The sequence below is a fragment of the Dryobates pubescens genome, chromosome 23, assembly GCF_014839835.1.
Source record: "Dryobates pubescens isolate bDryPub1 chromosome 23, bDryPub1.pri, whole genome shotgun sequence".
Taxonomy (NCBI): Eukaryota; Metazoa; Chordata; class Aves; order Piciformes; family Picidae; genus Dryobates; species Dryobates pubescens.
Genome location: NC_071634.1, coordinates 12,558,789 through 12,576,641, shown reverse-complemented (window position 1 = coordinate 12,576,641; position 17,853 = coordinate 12,558,789). Strand labels below are relative to the sequence as shown.

The 17,853-nt window shown below is 42.9% G+C and overlaps 1 protein-coding gene across 1 annotated transcript in view; it reads left to right on the top strand.

Moving 5' to 3' along the window:
- Positions 1 to 9,954: 9,954 nt before the first annotated feature.
- BOD1L1 (biorientation of chromosomes in cell division 1 like 1) overlaps positions 9,955 to 17,853 on the top strand; it is a 33,707-nt gene continuing 25,808 nt past the window's right edge. Inside the window, exons 1-7 of the mRNA XM_054172427.1 lie at positions 9,955 to 10,473; positions 10,969 to 11,093; positions 12,393 to 12,583; positions 13,805 to 14,419; positions 14,897 to 15,046; positions 16,225 to 16,394; positions 17,472 to 17,595. Coding sequence (XP_054028402.1) covers positions 10,270 to 10,473; positions 10,969 to 11,093; positions 12,393 to 12,583; positions 13,805 to 14,419; positions 14,897 to 15,046; positions 16,225 to 16,394; positions 17,472 to 17,595 — 1,579 coding nt within the window. The 5' untranslated portion in view covers positions 9,955 to 10,269. The remainder of the gene's footprint in view (positions 10,474 to 10,968; positions 11,094 to 12,392; positions 12,584 to 13,804; positions 14,420 to 14,896; positions 15,047 to 16,224; positions 16,395 to 17,471; positions 17,596 to 17,853) is intronic.

Sequence of the window (17,853 nt, the reverse complement as noted above, 5' to 3'; positions counted from 1 at the left end):
TTTATTCTTCCATTCTTCAAACCAGCTCCCCACAGACACATTTATATAAACAGAAGCAAGCTAATTAAAATTGCCAGGGAGACAGCATCTATTTAAAGTCTCCAAGCACAATTTTACTTCTAGACTTCATATTGTGGTAGTGTAAAAGAGCAAAGTTTCTCTTCAAGGTTTAAATATAATGAAGTCTAAATTTTTGCTAAGTATGTGCTGTTTGGCTGCATGCTGCTCTTATCTCCTCTAACATGCACCTGATTTCCTTTTCTATCTTGCCTTTGTTCGTTGTTAAATCTCCAGCGGTCTTTCATGGGTTTTAAAGGACTGCAAAACTCATTAAAACTTTGCAATTGTTTATTCCCTTCTGCTTTCTCATTTAACCCTCCTTTCACAGTTCCCTGGGTGTGACATGAAGTTGCAAACTTTAAACAGTTTAGCTATGCCACTGTCTATGCTGACAGTATTTACAGGTCTATTTCTTGCTATTTTACTTCTTCTGCCAACAGATATGCATGCATTCAATTATTGTTTTTCCAATCTAGTATCTTAACTTTCCACACAAGGACCAGGTAATTACACATATTCTGGTCTGTAATAGTGGTCAGCACTCTTTTTTTTCCCCCCAGGATGACAGTTCCATTGCAGTTTTTCTTCTTATGTCTTCTCCAAGATGCTGTGCCTAAGTCCCACTTTGGGGACATTTGTGTAATTCAATAGCTAAGAATATTTGAACCTAATTTCTTGGGTCATCAGAGGAAGAAACTTAGCCATGCCAGGTGTGTTTGCAGCCCTCTTTCTGGAGAGACAAAGCAGCAACATGCCTCTGACTGTGATCCAGTGCTGTCTCTCTCCACCAGCCCCCTGGTATGGGGCTCTCATGGCAATATGGGATCCCAGTAATCAGATGTTTCCCCTCAATCAGTTGGTAGATTAAAATTTGAGCAGAAGCCATCAAGAAGCACTTGTGGCCCAAAAAGCCAACCATACCCAGAGCTTCATGAGAAGAAGCATGGCCAGCAGGTCAAGGGAATTTGGTTTTCCTCTCTACTTCACTCTCATGAAACCCCACCTGGAGGACTGCATCCAGCTCTAGGGTCCCCAGTAAAAGAAAGACATGGACCTGTTAGAAAAGTCCAGAGGACAGCCATGAAAATGGTCAGAGAGCTGGAACACCTCTTCTATGAAGAAAGGCTGACAGAGATGAAGATGAAGGGGAAGGGGAAGGGAAAGGGGAAGGGGAAGGGGAAGGGGAAGGGGAAGGGGAAGGGGAAGGGGAAGGGGAAGGGGAAGGGAATAGGGAAAGGGAAAGGGGAGGGGGAGGGGAGGGGGAAGGAGAGGGGAGGATATCCTTAGTCAAAAGATTCTCTTTTTGGTATTTTGATCAAAAGAGTCTGAGGAGATTTTGAGAATATGTAGAGAATTTGAGAAGAGAGGAAAAAGGTGTGGGACCCCACCCCTTCCCATGTAGTCTGACATCCCGGGAGAATCTAGAAATACTTTCACCTGCCCCAGAGATTTGAATTACTTGTCTAATAAATTATTTTAATCCATTCCTCAGGCAAAGTGAGAAAGTTGGCATATGGCAACTTTGCCCTTCCCTCCTCTGTGCTATATAAGGTAAGATCCCACTGTAATTCACACGCAATATTCTGCCACTACAATTAATGGAACTGCAGCAGGAAAAGTCAAGGCATAATCTAGTGCTATAGATGGTTTTCAGGAAGGGTAGATTTCATAAACTTCCACTATTACTTGCCTTTATTGAGTTCTGAAAGTTCGTGTACCTCTCTCCTGACTCTCTTCTGCTCTTGAGATATTTTATTGCAGGCTTGTAAAGAAAGTTCTGTTATTCTGTAGAGGATTTTTGTTTATGGGGATTGGGTGTACGTCGTATTTGCGATAACCTTGTCTCTTCAGACTCTTTCAAAGAAGCAGTAACTCACAAATTTGGCTGAAACAAGCAAGTACAGAAGGATATTTGAAGTGAAAACTTTAAAATCCCCCCAAACTTGCCAGGGAGACCTTTGGTTTGCTTTTCAAATAGGGCTGATTGTGACAATCACTTAGTAGTCAGAGCTGAAGAAAATACCTCCAACCTCATGCCAGGAGAGACACAGACCAGGTTACAGAGAGTTCCTCTGTTTGTATGGATAGACAGACAGTGGGACAATCTGACAGACGGGTTTGGAAGAAGGACTTTGTAGCACCACTCCTGAGAAGCTCCTTTCCCCTTTAAAATTCCAACAGCTACACAGCTTCATGGATTCCCTCCTTGTTACTTCAGAAAGCAAGAAAAAAGAGACTAAAGTATCTTTGTCCAGTGTGGGCAATTATTCATTCTGTCTCAACAGAGGGAGAGTTGGAAGCTGATGCTTTTCTCATTAATGGACAGAAGTAGATGCAATCAAAACTCTGGAAAATTTCAGGCTCTGTTTTCTCACAAGAGAAATCAAACAGTCCTGGGAAAGGACTTCAGACTTATGGAGAGCTAAAGAAATAAGTTCCCATCCACGCTCAACAGTCAGACTGAAAACTGTAACCACTCTAGATCATTTCCTTCGATGTCAGCAGCTTTGGCAGGACTGGAATACTTTGCTATCAGTGACAAACACTGCATGTGTCACTTGAGGGCAGCAGTCTGAGGGCCAAGGAGAGTTTTCATTGTTTCTCAAGCTAGATGCCCCAGCTACCAGCCTCTGAACCTGACTCACGTTTTCAGCGTGACAAAAAACATCCTGACACTTGCCACATGCAGAAGCACTTCCTTCCCTCTACATAAACATCAAGTGGACTAGCTGGAAACATAGATCTTACTGTAATGGTTACAGAGAGATGGTGAGTGGGATGTTGCTTAGAAGTCCTTAGAACAGAGCAAGTAGAGCTTAGGCTGTGGAGGAGAGCAGAAGGTTATTGGCATATAGTTTGTATTTCAGTTCTCTAAGCCTTTCATTGTTTTTCTAAGCCTGCTTTCTTGAAGTCTGAACTGCTAAGACATTTTGGAGAACCTGAGCAAGCAAGTACTTTAGATAATCAGGTTTCCTTTGGTTGATCCACCATCACACAATAGCATACAGGAGACAGGGGCATTGCCCACAATTTTGCCAGCACTTCACTGATAAAAGTGAGGAATATGGCTTTTAAGTCAGTGCATAAGGAGAAAGAAAGTAGCCCTGCCTTTATGTAAAGTGAATCATACAGCTGGTTAAGAGAGCCAGCAGCAAACAGAGAGAACTTTTAAGATGTTTCTAACCACAAAAATAAATCCACTGAAGTGGGATGCTGCTTTCTTAAGAATTGCTTTTAAAAAACAAGCTGTATGGCATTAAGAAAGCCAGTCAGGGGATGAGCATTAACACACAGCAACCAAGACCATGAGGCAGGTTTGTGATACCTGAGGCAGAGTCTGCAGAAGAGGCAGTAGGCAAAGCAGTTCTGCCCTCTGTGCTTTGAAGGCACTGCAGACAAGCTGGCTGGATCCAGCAGCTTTTTGACAGTGGTGCTGAGCTTCAGCTGCCTGACCTCCTTCCAGCCAGCATACTCTTAAAACAGGACAAAAAGTCTCTTGCAAAGTGGGTTTGTTGGTGGGGTTTTTGTTTGCTTTTTTTTTTTTTTCTCCAGCTCTGTTTTTTCTGAGCATAAGAAAATTTTCAGTATTTTCTTACTAATCCTATTGCTGGAGCAAATATCATACTTGTCCATTTCAGGAAGGTTTCAAACCTTGCTAGGAGCAAGTAACAGCTACAAGACCCAGCAGATTCAGGTTTCTTACTCTCATATGCATTCATGAGAATTAATTTTTAAAAAGCTCTCTTCCTACTGCAAGATCAAACTCAGGATGCTCCAATGTTCAGCGTGAGCATTGGTAATATTGTTCGCACTTTTCCCTGGCTTTCCATTTTCCCCTGGTTAAACAAATGAAATAGAAAACCTTGCATTTCTCACACTCCCCAGCACGAGTGAGCTAGCACACTCATCTGGGATTGTTTCCCCTTGTCTGACTCCTACATCAGTTCCTATTCAGAAGGCAGCTGGTCTCTGAATATATTTAGAGCTGGTTATCTCCATATACAATATATCCTAGCAGAACTAGGCTTCTACTCTTTTTTCTTCTTTTTTTTTCCCCAGGAAACAATTATTTTGCTATTTATCAGTCTTTCTTCAACCCCTGTCCCATAACTTTTGAAATGGTTGGCCAATTTTAATGAAATCTGGCAGAAAAGCAAGGCTCTTAAAGACATTAAATTTCTATCATCTTTGTGCAAATCAATAGGTGAGGAGGAAAGATTTGGAGCTAGCATTATTATTTCTGCTGTTTCACTGAAGGTTTTTTTTCCCCTCTCATGTTCTATCTTCTTTAAAATGAGTCTCAAGGGCTGCCCTTGGCCTTGAAGTGCAATAGTCTGGGGTCCTCCTCTGGGTAGATAGGAAATCTCCAGGGTCCAGTTCAGGCATACCACCTGAATTTACAGTGGGAGCAGCCTCAGGTAGGCAACAGTTTCCTACTCTCTCTCCACTCAATGGACAGCCAGGAAAAGATGCTAGGCATGCTGCTGGAGTATCCAGTGGGATCTGCTGCAGGCTAGGAATGGGGGAACTGCACCCAAACCACAGCCTTGGTTCGAAGCCAGACCCAGCATGTGGTGTGTTTTACCTGTGCCTCCTTCACACCAGCCCTTGCTCTGCACGCTCCTGCCTTACCAATGACTTCAGAAAGAGCTCTCTTAATTGCCCTCTGTACAGGGAACCAAGCATGGAAAGTAGGTCAACAGCAACAAAATGACCCACCTCAGTCCCACCCTCCACCCTACCTCTCCCGAAAGAATGCTGTTGAAAGGTGACTCATCATTCCACTTCCTCTGAAGGTGTGGCACTCCCAACACAAAAGAAGAAGTCAAAAGTTCAAATAATTTCTTCTCTTTTTTTATTATTTTCCTAAACATTTTCAAATTTTCCCCAGAAAATACTTTTTTTTTTTTGCTAGATAAAATAACTCTGATTTTGACTTGAGGATTACAACCAAGGTTGCAAAAAAATGACAGCATGAGCAATTTTGAGCACCCTCTTATTTAGTGGCAAAGTCCTGCTTTGATCCATCTCCCTGCTGACTTCAATGGAACTACACAAGGTATAAATTAAAGCAGAATTCAGTCCATCAGCTCTACTTTAGGCTTCCTGCGTCCCATTTAAGCAATGCCTCCACCTTGATTTCACCTTGCTGCACTCAGCAAAGAATGCTGATATATAAGGTGTCATGCTCTTGTGTATCCACTCGTTCTGCTTTCATGTTTAAGCTGTACCATTTTACCTTACCATTAAAATCACATTTAGGCAAAAGTGAGAGAGGGTAGGAAGTGTATAGTCTCTTGTGCTCTCTCCAGAGAACAAGCCTCCATTAAGTTTTTCTCTGTCTCCCTGTACACGAATAGCAGAAACATGCATTTCCCAGTCAAAAACAAACATCAAAGTAAAAAGTCTATTAAAGAGAGCACAGTCACTCACTCTAGCATTTTTCAACTGAATGGAGAAATAAAATGGTATTCCTCCAGCAGACAGGAACCTACCTTTCAAGAAAAACCAACAAAAGTTATGGTGAGATCATCAATCACGTCAGCAGAAATTAGATGTCCAGTCCCTTAGATGCCAATAACAATCTCAGCCATATTGCATCAATTAGCCATTGATTGCTTGTGATGAGGTAAAAAAGCTTCTGTGCTTCGCTCCCTTCTTTCATTAGCATGGAAGAGTGCAGCACCAAGTACTGTACCGGGAGTTGTGCAGTCATAGCCACATGGGTGGCCTTTCTTCTCACTGGCATGTCAAGGCTCCATCTGCCATTGAAGATTTCCTCCTGGTTACAGAAAAAAAAACAACAACTGAAAAATAAGTAAGTCTGTGGATTAAAGTTATTTGTGGTCATAATCTTTGTTGTTGTTGTTCTCAAGTGTCATCCTCTAAGCAGGCTCTACTCATCTTCTTGCAAAACTCGAGGGTCCAGGAACTTATTCCTTGGCTTTCAGAGACATAGAATGAGGAAAAGAGAAAAGAGGTGTAGCTATGCCTTCAAAATAATGTATTTTAAAAGCATCATGTGTAAACTGGAAAAAGTAACCTTTCAGCTAAAGGTACACTCAGAAGCATAACTTTACATCGATTTTACACGTTAAAGCTAGGAACATAAAGATGGGTTCATTTCCCTGCACATCAATGAAAAAGCACTTAGAAGATTTTACAAGGTTATTTTTCAATCCTTAACCAATCTTCCCAGCAAACACAACCAGTAGAATTAGCTACTGAACATGAAAACCTCAGCATTTTTAAACAGCACCCTAGTCTGTCTATTTGATCAGACACTTTGAGCAGCCACCACATGCTGTCTCCATTGAAGACAAGTGTCAGAGACAACAATCGCCCTGCTCAGATCCAGTGGGAGAACCAGGATCTTACACTCACTTTCTTTTTGCTCAAGGAATCTCTTAAGAAGTGACCAAAAAGTTCTAGAGGTGTCAGCACAAGGTCTTGACTGGCCAGTTTAAATAAAAGCTTTCCTTTCATCATTTTAAAATGTGTTGTCCAGTCACTGTTTTCATTTCTGCCAAGTCTTTTCCTTGCCGAAGACTTGCCCATGGAAAACACTCAGGACAGGCAGCCTCCTACTGAAAGGGAACATATTTGCAATCCCACTGGATAATACCCTTAAGCCATCAAGCATGACCTTTTATACAGGGCCTATTTGCCACTCCCAGATAAAAAACCTGTGTGCTTCAACAAATACAGCTGGAAAAAAACATGGTTATAAAGACAGAGAGAGCACTTCATGCAGGCTTCATTAAACAGCAAATAGTTTGTTCACCAAAGGGAAAAAGAAATGACAAAATCATATCCTTCAGTCTTGGAGATCCAAGAGCTTTTCACCCACCATGGCCATTACCATGTAAGGATACAGACATCACTCTGATCACATCACAGCTGAAAGTATATTCTATGCCTTGGCTACATTTTAGCCTTGCAACTAGAGCATTTCATGCCACAGCTCAGCCGAAGCCACATCTGTTGTTATCGACAAAGCATAAAACCTCAGCAATGTTGGCACCATTTCTCTGCTGTTTCAAAACAGCGTGGACTAGATTGTGATTACTGATGATGCTCCCAGGAATAATAATTTTGCCTTTTTTGGAAAACTCATATCAGCAAGCATCAGAAAATTTGAGAATTTCTTTAACTAGAGACAATCATAAAGTATACTGTTCGTGCACATGGGGAAGCAAATGTGAAGCATGCATCAGGAAGCGCACACTTACACAACAGATCATCCCATCAATAATGGTTCTGAGTTTTATGGTGCAACAATAAACAACACATAAGCTGCACACCAGAAGAAAATAAGCCTCAGAGAATGCAGCAACAGTGGTAACAGATGGTGCATGGCACAGACGTGTTACCACATATGCAGAGGAAGAAGTGAGCAATGCACCCAGGACAGATCTCTAGCTGGTGCTGGGCAGCTTCAGATGTTTTACTATCCATGAATCTGCTCAGGCATTTCATTGAAACCACAGAACCATAAAGGTTGGAAAAGACCTCTAAGATCATCAAGTCCAACCATCAGCCCACCACTACCATGACCACTAAACCATTTCCTGAAGTGTCACATCTACACACTTTCTGAACACCTCCAGCAATGGTACTTCATTTCAGTCATCCCTGGTGAAAAGCCATTCTTTTTCCTAGACAACTTGAATTGCTTCTGAACAATTTTCTATGTACTTTTTATGAACTTTTCTATGTACTCTCATTAGAAAAGGTCCACAGAGATTGCATAGGAACATTATCCTAGTGAGCTATTCAGCCCTCTTAACACTGACAGCAACATTTTATCTTTAGAGACCACAGAACTCCAGAAGAGTGATGCAGACAGAACTCCAGAAGACCACAGAACTCCAGAAGAGTGCAAATTCAAGCAATAACAGAAATACAGGTTAGGAAAATCAACTGGGACTATGAAAGTAAACAAAACTCATCACAGAACAACAAAATACTGGGGGAAAAATTAAAATATTTTGTATTCACTCCAAATTGCTTCTGTTAATTACCATTTTTTCCCAAACTTCCCTCACAAATAAAACCATTTTACTAGCACAGGATATCAGGCATTACTGACTACATCAAATGACAGTAATAACTACAGTACACTACAAAGGTAAATACTGAGTACACAGTAAAAAAGGACTGAATAGTCCTGGAACAATTGAAATGATCGCACTTAAATATGTACACTCATTTGTGAACTCACTGCAAACAGCAAGATGGCTAAACACTGAGTTGCACATTCATGATTCTTTGCATGGCTGTAGTATAGTGCAACCAACAAATCACATGTCCTCTCATTGGCATACAAGACTTCATGTATTGTATCTCAACTGGTGTAAGACTGCAAGTCATCTTTACATCAGATTAAAAAAGGGCTGATTTCATATTGATTCAAATTCATGCTTTATTTTCATAAGGACTCCAGTTTCCCTTAGAGCATCTCCCTGTAGGATAACCTACAGTTAGACCCAGACAACAAAAATGCCATCTTCAGACAACCTGTAGGGTAAAGATATTTGATAAATAACGTGTCTGGTGATCCTGCAACACTGAGTTGCATGACATATGGGATGGTAGATAATTTAGAACACAGAACAATCTTCTACATTCAGCTGTTGAACCAGAGTATGGAGTGCTTGTTGCAGTAGTTTCAGTTCGCTGGGCGTAACTGACTCCTGGTAGCCCTTAAATTTCCAAATCTCATTAAAGGATTCCCACTCCCTGCTATGCGTCCTTGACACTGCATTCATTCAAGGCCACAGATGTTCTAGGTCGTTCCTGACATCTTATATGGGTATTAATCTGTAAGGCCATGCCGTTGAAAGTATTATTTTTAATCCTTTTCTTCACAACCCTTGATCTGGGGACACGTCCCAAACTAACATTTTGAAATCCAAAACCCAGTTACTTGCAGTGCCTTTTACTAACACAAAATTCTGAAAATATTAACTTCCTAGTAAAATCTGGGGGGTTTGGTTACCACAGTAAGTCACACACTATTTCTAGAATTAGTAGATGCATTTATTAATGTGACAACCTTCAATTATGCCCTCTCTTGCTTACTGACACACGATCTTTAATTTGCAGTGAAGAAACTTCCAACAGTCAGCTTGGACACCTTTGGATGTACCAGCAGGGGCTGTACCAGGCTACGAGCAGCACGTCCCCGGCTCTTCTTACACTTAACACATCTGGGTCCTGCTGAGGGCCATGGCTTAGCACCAGACTCGGCAGAGTTAAGTAATGGTTGGAATGTATTATCTTAAAGGTCTCTTCCGATCAAAATGATTCTACGGGATTCCACACAAAAGCCTAAGCCTGCACTTGGGCTCACGGCAGCAGCGACCACTGAAGCTGACAAGGGAAGACCAAGCGGGAAAGAGGTGTGCGTGCAGTGTTCGTTAGCAGCAAGTAACAATTCCTGGGCACCCCGAGGGGTCCGCGCGGCCCGTCAAAGCCCTCCTGCCACGCACCCACCAGCACCGGCCGCGGCGCATCAACAGGCCTCGACCCTGCCGCCAGGCGGCCCCGCCCGCCGCCGCGGCCCCGCCCCGCGCCTCAGGGAGGAAGCGCGCGGCGCTGCCCCCATCGTGATGGCGGCCAGCGCAGGAAGGGGCGGGCCGCGGGGCGGAGCTGCGGGGGCACCGCCGGGGAGTGCGGCAGCGGCGCCGCGCCGCGCCGGGCGGCCGGGGCGGCCGCGAGCCTCTGGGAGCCTCCGGCGCTGCCCGCAGCGCCCAGCTGGGGCCGCGCCGCGCGGAGGAAAGGAGGGGGGGGCGGGCTGCCGGTGAGGCGGGTAGGGGCCAAGGGGTCGCGGCGGTTGCCCCTTGCCGCGCCGCGCTCCCCCACCCCCCCTCCCTTTCCATTACCTTTCCCTCCCCCCCCTTCGCCGCCGCCGGGTCGGGGCCCCACTGAAGCGGGCCGCGAGCGGCTCCACCCCCTCCGTGTCCTTAAAGGGCCCGCGGCTGCTGCGCGCGGCTCCGCCAGTGCCCGCCTGGCGCCGATGGCGCCGCTCTCGGCGGCGGCGTCCCTGCTTCCCTTCTGGCCGCCCGCCGCTTCCTCCCTCCGTTCCCTTTCGCTTCCGGGGTCAGTGCTGCCGCCGCTGCTGCTCGGTAACAAGCCCTGTCCCGGGGTCCGGCCGGGAGAGCCGGCAGCCGCGCGCAGCGCAGGCTGCGCCGTCCCGCTGCCCCCATGGCCAGCAACCCCCAGCAGCAACCACCGCCGCCGCCCCCGCCGCCGCCCCCTCAGCAGCCTCCGCCGCTGCCGGGTGCTGGGGCCGCCGTGGGGGGCGGTGCGGCCGAGCCCGAGCTAGTCTCCATGATCGTCAACCACCTCAAGAGCCAGGGGCTTTTCGACCAGTTCCGGCGCGACTGCCTGGCCGACGTGGACACCAAGGTGGGGGCGGGCGGGCTCGGCGGCCGGCGCCTCAGGGGAGTCCCGGCGACCCGCCGGTGGCTCTCTGCGGGCTCCGGGGCGTCGGGGCAGGCTGGGCCTGCCCGAGAGCGACGAGGCCCGGCCCGGGCTCAGGAGCGGCGGTCTGCTGCGGGGGAGCGCGTCCCGCGTTCGGGGGCTGGAAGCGGCCGGCTGGGCCCGCGCAGGGCTCCGTCAGGGCCCGCGGTCCGAGGACGTTTCTCGGCGTCCCCGGGGGCAAAGCTGGAGCCCCTGTTTTCAGAGGGAAGTGTGGGCTGGCTGGCGGTACAAACATGCCTGGTTTTGTGAAGTGATTCTAGCGACACAGGCGTGTTTAAAACGCTGTGATCTCTGCAAGCGAGAGGGAGCAGCTGCGCCTTCAGTGAGTTACGGGGTGCAACGGGTCCTTTAGCTCGGCCTCCGGGAGGATAACTGCTTATGGAAACCCTCCTGTCCAACCTTTCCGTTGTTGCTTTGTAGCCCGCCTACCAGAATCTGAGACAACGCGTTGACAACTTTGTTTCCAATCATTTGGCCACTCATACCTGGAGTCCTCATCTCAACAAGAACCAGCTGAGAAATAACATTAGGCAGCAGGTTCTCAAGTAAGTGACAGTTCTGGGGTTTCTCTGAACGTTGTCACATACCACAACAGGTGATGGAGGCTTTTTAGGTCAGTTGTAAAGTGTATGTTTTCTTCAAAGAAAAATTTTGAGGAAGCTTGCTTGATTGTTTTTTTTAGAGTTTTAAACATGGTATTATTTCAGATTGCAAGCTGCCATCAGCATTTGACAGCAAGTAATATTTTATCTGATCCAAGCTTATGCAGGATTTGAAAGCTCATTTCTTACTTGGGATGTAACACCCTAGCTGAAGTCTGTCTTTGCAGTTTCTTTTACGGGAGATACTAATAAAATTGCACTTATCATCAATTTTTGAACTAAGGAAAATTGAAAGAATTTGACAAGCAAAGCTCTGCAGTGTTGGAAGCCAAATTCACAAACTGATAGTCCACCTAGCTAGGCAAAAAAGACATTTTTCATAACTGCTGTTACATCAAAATTGCGTCAGACACTTACCTGATGTTACATTATTTCATGAGGATTTTCCTAGTTTTTTCCCTTTCAAAACTTGAGTCATAAGAAATACTAGAAAGTTTTGTTGAAGTAGCATAAGTTTGATCTCTAAACTGGGTCAAATAAGACATTCAGGAGCAAACTTACTCATGCTGTAGTGGTACCATTAACTGAGGAGTTACTTTGTTTTGGATGAGGGGACTGGTTGTTCTTCAGGGGTTTTTTAGTTCTTTCTAAAGAAGCAGTAAGGTCAAGAGGCAGTGTGTGTTCCACAAAAGATGACAAAGGTCTATGAGAGAGCCTGTAGGTCAAAAGCTCTTTATTGCTGTTTATTTGACTTGACTTTGGTGTTCTGTACAGTCGCAGAACTCTGAGCTGTATTGGCCAGTAAGTAACTTAGGGTAGTAATGACTGGCCAAGTAGTCATTTGTCCCTCGTGCCTTCTGCAGTTCACCTGTTTTATGCCATGGGAATTGATATCATCAAGTTGTTTAATTTTTTCAACAAGTGTTGCTTTTGCAGTTAGATAACACTTGTAGGCATAACCAATAATGACATAACAGGCTGTTTGTTGTGTTAATTGCATGTGATTGGATTGCTTTCTTACTCTGGCATGGCTTTTTTTTTTCCTTAGCTGATAAGCATAGAGAGAGCTGTTGATATACAGGCAGCTGGTTAAATTTGTTGCAGCAGTGATGCCCAGAAAATGCCAATGGTTTCACTGATGGTTCTTAAGACTGTTTATGTCACACCTAAATGAGCATGTTTCATTAAGATGTTCTTGAAAAGTGGTCTTTCTTATTAAATACACATATAACTTTGTTCCAGGTCTGGAATGTTGGAATCTGGAATTGACAGAATAATTTCTCAGGTTGTGGACCCAAAGATCAACCACACATTTCGACCTCAGGTGGAAAAAGCTGTCCATGAATTTTTAGCCACGTTGAATCACAAAGAGGTGGCAGGCCCCAGTACAGCTTCAAGTGAGGAGAAAACAGATGCTTCTATTACAGTGCAAGGTATTCTACCATTTCTCTGAGCAGTCTATTAACAAAAATTTGGTTTTAGGGAGAGCAGAAACGTTGAGTAGATTTGCCACTGGCACATAATTGTTAGCACTGGTATGAACAAGCTGAGTGCAGACCAGCATGCCATGATACTTGTCTGTTGCTGTAGGTATTAAGGTAGAAAGCAAGAGAAACCATGTCACTTTTGCTTGAGATTACAAGGGATTGGTTTACTGTAGGAAAAAAGTTGGTCTCAGGGTTTCACCCTTTAAGTATTAGAAGATCAGATAAGACATAGCTGCAAAATAAGCATGATTCAATTTTTTTTTATGAATTAGTAGATCAGAAGGAAAATTCCCTATGAGACAGACAGTTACCTGTTCTAATGCATCTGCTGTGTGCCATAAAATTTGAATGGCTACAGTCCTCTCAGGAGCTTAAGCTGTGCTGTCCATCGGCTGTCTTTGGTTTGTTTACAAACACAGCATTTTTTCTTTATGGTTTTCATTTTTGCCTGATAACTTCTAAACACTCCTGCAGGTGACAGTCCATTCTTTCTCTTCCTGAGAAACTCCACAGCAGTCCATCTATTTGTAACCAGACCCTTTATTTAAATTCTAGCCCTTTTCCTGTGAGGCCCACTTCCTTTAAAGTAAGTGGGTTAACAAGCCAGCTGCAGTTCTTAGTGCTAGTCCAGTTAACCCTTTCTCATCCCCCTTGAGAGCTTCTTCTAAGAGGATGGTGAACTGATAAGATATTTCTGATGGTCCTATTGTTATATAATTAATATGCTGAGTTCATTTTCTGTGTCATTTATGGGGATGCCAGAGGTGTGAAATACAGACTTTCTGCTGTAGTCATTTGTATTGTGATTCTTCACATTTGTCATTTTGCTTGGGATAATGGTGAAGTTAAACAAAGATTGTGTTCAGAACCGCCTTTCCATAAGCAATCCCTGTTTTTCCCAAGTTGATCTCAGGAGTAGCAGTGGTATGTGGCAGAGCAAAATGCATCCCCAGAAATGAGATTGGAGTTACTGCAGGAATGCAACTTCTTGGCTTTTTTTGGTTTTGTTTTGTTTTTTAATTAACTCTTAAACTACAAAATTAGTTTATCTTCCTGATTTTTAAATAGAGCAATTATTCTTTTTCCTTTCACTTGCTTAACATTCTGTCTGAACAGAATTACAGAAACTAAGATAAAATAAAACTGTTTTCTTCCTTACTATTCAAGGTGTCTCTGGTACAGCTCCTAGTGGGAATGTAGCTAATGATGCGATGTCCATTTTGGAAACAATAACATCGCTTAACCAAGAAGCAAGTGCTGCCAGGGCTTCAACAGAGAACTCAAATCCCAAGAACAGTGACAGAGTTGCAAAAAGACTTTCATCTCAGCACAGTGTGGATGGTAGCACTGATAGAGAGAAAAGTGCAGAGGACTTGTCAGACAGAGAGCGAGCAATGTATGACCCTTCTGGAGAAGGGGCTGAAACATTTGCAAGGTGTGAAGATTTAAATGAACTTTCCTGCCAAAGTGAAGAAATAAAAAATTCAGCAAAGGATGCTAATAATTTGACTTTTACAAGTAAAGAAAATCACCAGGAAAGTGACGATCAAAAGAGTAAGTTGTTATTAGATAAATGGGACAAGAAAACAGACAGCAGTGAAAAAGGCGAAAGAAGAAAAGAAAAGAAGGAAAAACTTGACAGGAAGTCTGACCATTCAAAGAAAAGTGAGGATACTACAAAGTCAAAAGAAGAAAAGCAGTCAAGAGAGTTGGAACCAGTGAAGCAGTCAGCTCCAGAGAGAAACAGCAATAAACATAAAACAACTGAAAGCACTAAAGAAGGTATGGTGTGGGCAATGCTCTTCCTTAAAGTACTGATTTGGGGTGTTTAAGTGTATTCATGTGTTGAATCAGGAGTATATTTGGAATGTAGATTCTCTCCTTATTCTCACAAATGTTGGTAAAATCTGTTCAGCTAGCCAGAGCTAGGTCTTGGTTTGTCTCCCTGCGCTGAAGCACTCACGCTGGGATTTGGTGTGCTTTGGTTCTTCAAGTGTCATTGATCATCTGCCTTACTCTGGCAAGTTCTGTTAATGATCCCAGTTTGCATTTAAAGTTTCTGGTTGTACTTCAGGGTGGGGGGTTTTATTGAGTAAACCAAAACTAGCCTAAGAACATTTCATTAATGTTACTTTTTCCATATTTCTTGTTCTTATTTTTGGGTTTGAGTGGCAAAATGACTGTTTGGGGTTTTTTTAAGAAAAGATTTTCAAATTCAGTATGTTGCATTACAGCTTTTTCTTTTTTCCCCTTTGCAAGAAAACACATCAATAGATTCAGATATGGATGTACTCAGTGACATCACTGTCAGCTCTGTCCATACCAGTGACCTTTCTTCCTTTGAAGAGGAGAGTGAAGAGGAGACTGTAATTTCTGACAGTACTGAAGAGGGGGAGATCACATCAGATGGTAAAATAATTGGATTAAGTAGCAAGAAAGACTTCGCAACACTTTTGGGTGCATCAAATCATGAATTTGAGGTTTTCCAGTGTGTTCTGTTGTATTATTGTAATAGTTTATGCTCTAAACGTTTTATTTTGTACTACATTATTTCATAGGTGAAAAAAACACCTGTGTGTGAAGAATATGTCGCTTTTCTATGTTTGGGGTTTTTTTTCCCTTCTGCTATGAATTTGGTGTAACATTGGAGTGCTTTGTGACCCCAGGGTAGTGGTTGTAGTTGAGTTTGCAAATGAGTTTGGTTTTGTTGCTTGCAGGGGTTTCCAACTTCTACCTAGCCGTGGTAGAAGGAGCAGGAATGGATTTAGCTTTAAGTTTGGAAACCCCAATCTCTTTACTGGCTGGATTACCTTTTTGTGTTCTTCTGACAGCAAACTTTGGATAATGTGGCTTTTGCAGTTAATAAGACTTTCCACTTCATAATGCACAGAGCCTTAGTACCCAAATGAGTTATCTCTGATGTGCTGTGATCTTTACTGCTCTAAGAGTATTATTTAGAAGCACTGAATTAAATGTGTATTCTATCTTTGGTGTTACCTCTAAGCAGGACAAATTGTATTCAGTTATGACTAAGTATTTGTGAAGTGAAAAGGAGCTTTAAGTATATTTCAGAGCTACAAGTGATTTGTATAGTATGAAGCACAAGTGGCTTTGCTTTTTTTCTAATAACATTGATAAAACTGGAATATTTACTCTTACTTGAACAAGACATGAGTATAAACATTGTGTTTTATGTGTGTATTTCAGTAAGCCTGTCTAGTTATTACTTACTCAAATGTTGTATAAAAGCTTTTGGTCTAGGGAAAAAGCTTAATTAATACATAGCAGAAATTAGACTCTGACTTCTTACATGATGGTAACTACCAAGCACTATATGTAAAAAAGGCAGTGTGATTACAGGCAACATTTGTGTCCCACTTTACTCTGGGGTTTATATCATGTTTGGCTGAAGGATGTCTAGTGATATTTTGATCTTAAAAGGTTTGATTTTGGTTTTTAACTGTACATGTTTTGGTTTTAGAGTAAATAGTAATCCATTTTGAGTTGCTTTGCTTTCTCAAAACTTGCGTTGAAAGCACTGCCCAAATTTCTCAACACATCTCTACTCTTCTCTAACCTTTCTGCAGATGAGGAGGAGAACAGCAGTCACAGTAAGACAAAGCCCCATGTTAGTGAGCTGAGTGATGGGAAAGCCAAGCCCGTTCGTCATGCGTACGTTCGCAAGCCTTTCCTGTACTCCAAATACTTCAGTGATTCTGATGATGAGCGAACTGTGGAGCAGCGCCGACAGTCCATTGTAAGTGTGGAGTTTGTTACTGCTCACATTCTTGCGTCTTACAACTTTTCAGCACAGAAATTCCACTTCTTATTTGGTGCTGTTTTGTGAGGGGGAGTGTTGTGTTTCTTCTAGCTTCATTTGCTGTATTTTGTATTTCTTTTCCTTTGTGTTGCATCTGCCCTTTCCTCACACTTCCACCAAAATTGCATGATCTGCTCTCCAGCAAAGCACTTGGCTCGTGGTGAAACAGCACACTTTTCCATCTTTTTCCCCTCAGTCTAAAATGAACAATCTTTTGGTATTGACAGAGCATTCACAAATCACATGCAGTGTCTTCACAGAATCACAGCAATAAGCAGATTATTTCCCAAATGAGTGATTTGACAAGGAAATTAAGAACTATTGCATGTACCAAAAAACTGGTCTTCAGTGGATTTCAAGTACCTAATGACAATTTGGGTGGAAAAAGTAGTGCCTGTCTACTTGCAGCTTGCCTTCAATGGGCTTTTGTGTATTTCAGGCTTGCCTTGGCTGCTGCAGGCTGCTTCATCAGATCATATCTTTACAGATGTAGTTCATGCTGCCCATGCTGTCAGTTTGTAGTATGTCTGCAGCCACTGAGAATGGAAAGAGTTTTAAGTATATTCCCTGTGTTCTGTGGAAGAAGGACCAGCACACAGAAGAGGGAGCAGCAGTTCTTTCCTATCTTCTTTCTTTGGTTAAATATATGGGGGGGTTATATTTTTACATGTGTGTGTATATAAAAAAGAAAAATATGAATGTAGTCGATATGCAGTGTGTGTATATTATGTAAATTTATCTTGTTTTTCTGTATAAAATATGTATGTTCTATGAGAAGGTCTCATAGCCTCAATCTGCGGTGGTAAGGGGCAATGGAACTCTGAAATTCAGCTAGCTTCACCTCATGGAAGTTTTAGAAGATTCCATTAACCTTCATAAAATGATGTCTGGGGACTATTTATTTCTTAGTTTCCTTCAAGCTACAATGTTTTGTTTTCTGTGGGTTTTAGACATACACTTGTAGTCAAAGAATACTCTTTGTCCTAATTGTTTTCTTTATTGTTGTATCTCCAGGCCAAAGAAAAAGAAGAGAGACTCCTAAGAAGACAAATTAACAGAGAGAGACTTGAAGAAAAACGTAAACAGAAGGCTGCAGAAAAAACAAAATCCCTAAAAAATGGAAATCAGAATGCTAAAGGTATGTGAAGTTTAACATCAGCCCCCAGTGTCCTGCTCTTGCTTGCTCACTCTGGGAGAGGAAAAAAAAAATTCAGCTTAAAATACTGGTAATAGACCTCTAGTCATTTCCCTTAAAACCTCAACATTTCAACAGTGAAGTAACAAAAAACTATAATGCAAATTATTAATACAAAATTCCTTATCTTCACTTTTTTTATACATCCTTTTGTATATCCTTACATTGCTTAAATGCAGTGAATACCTATACACACTGGTA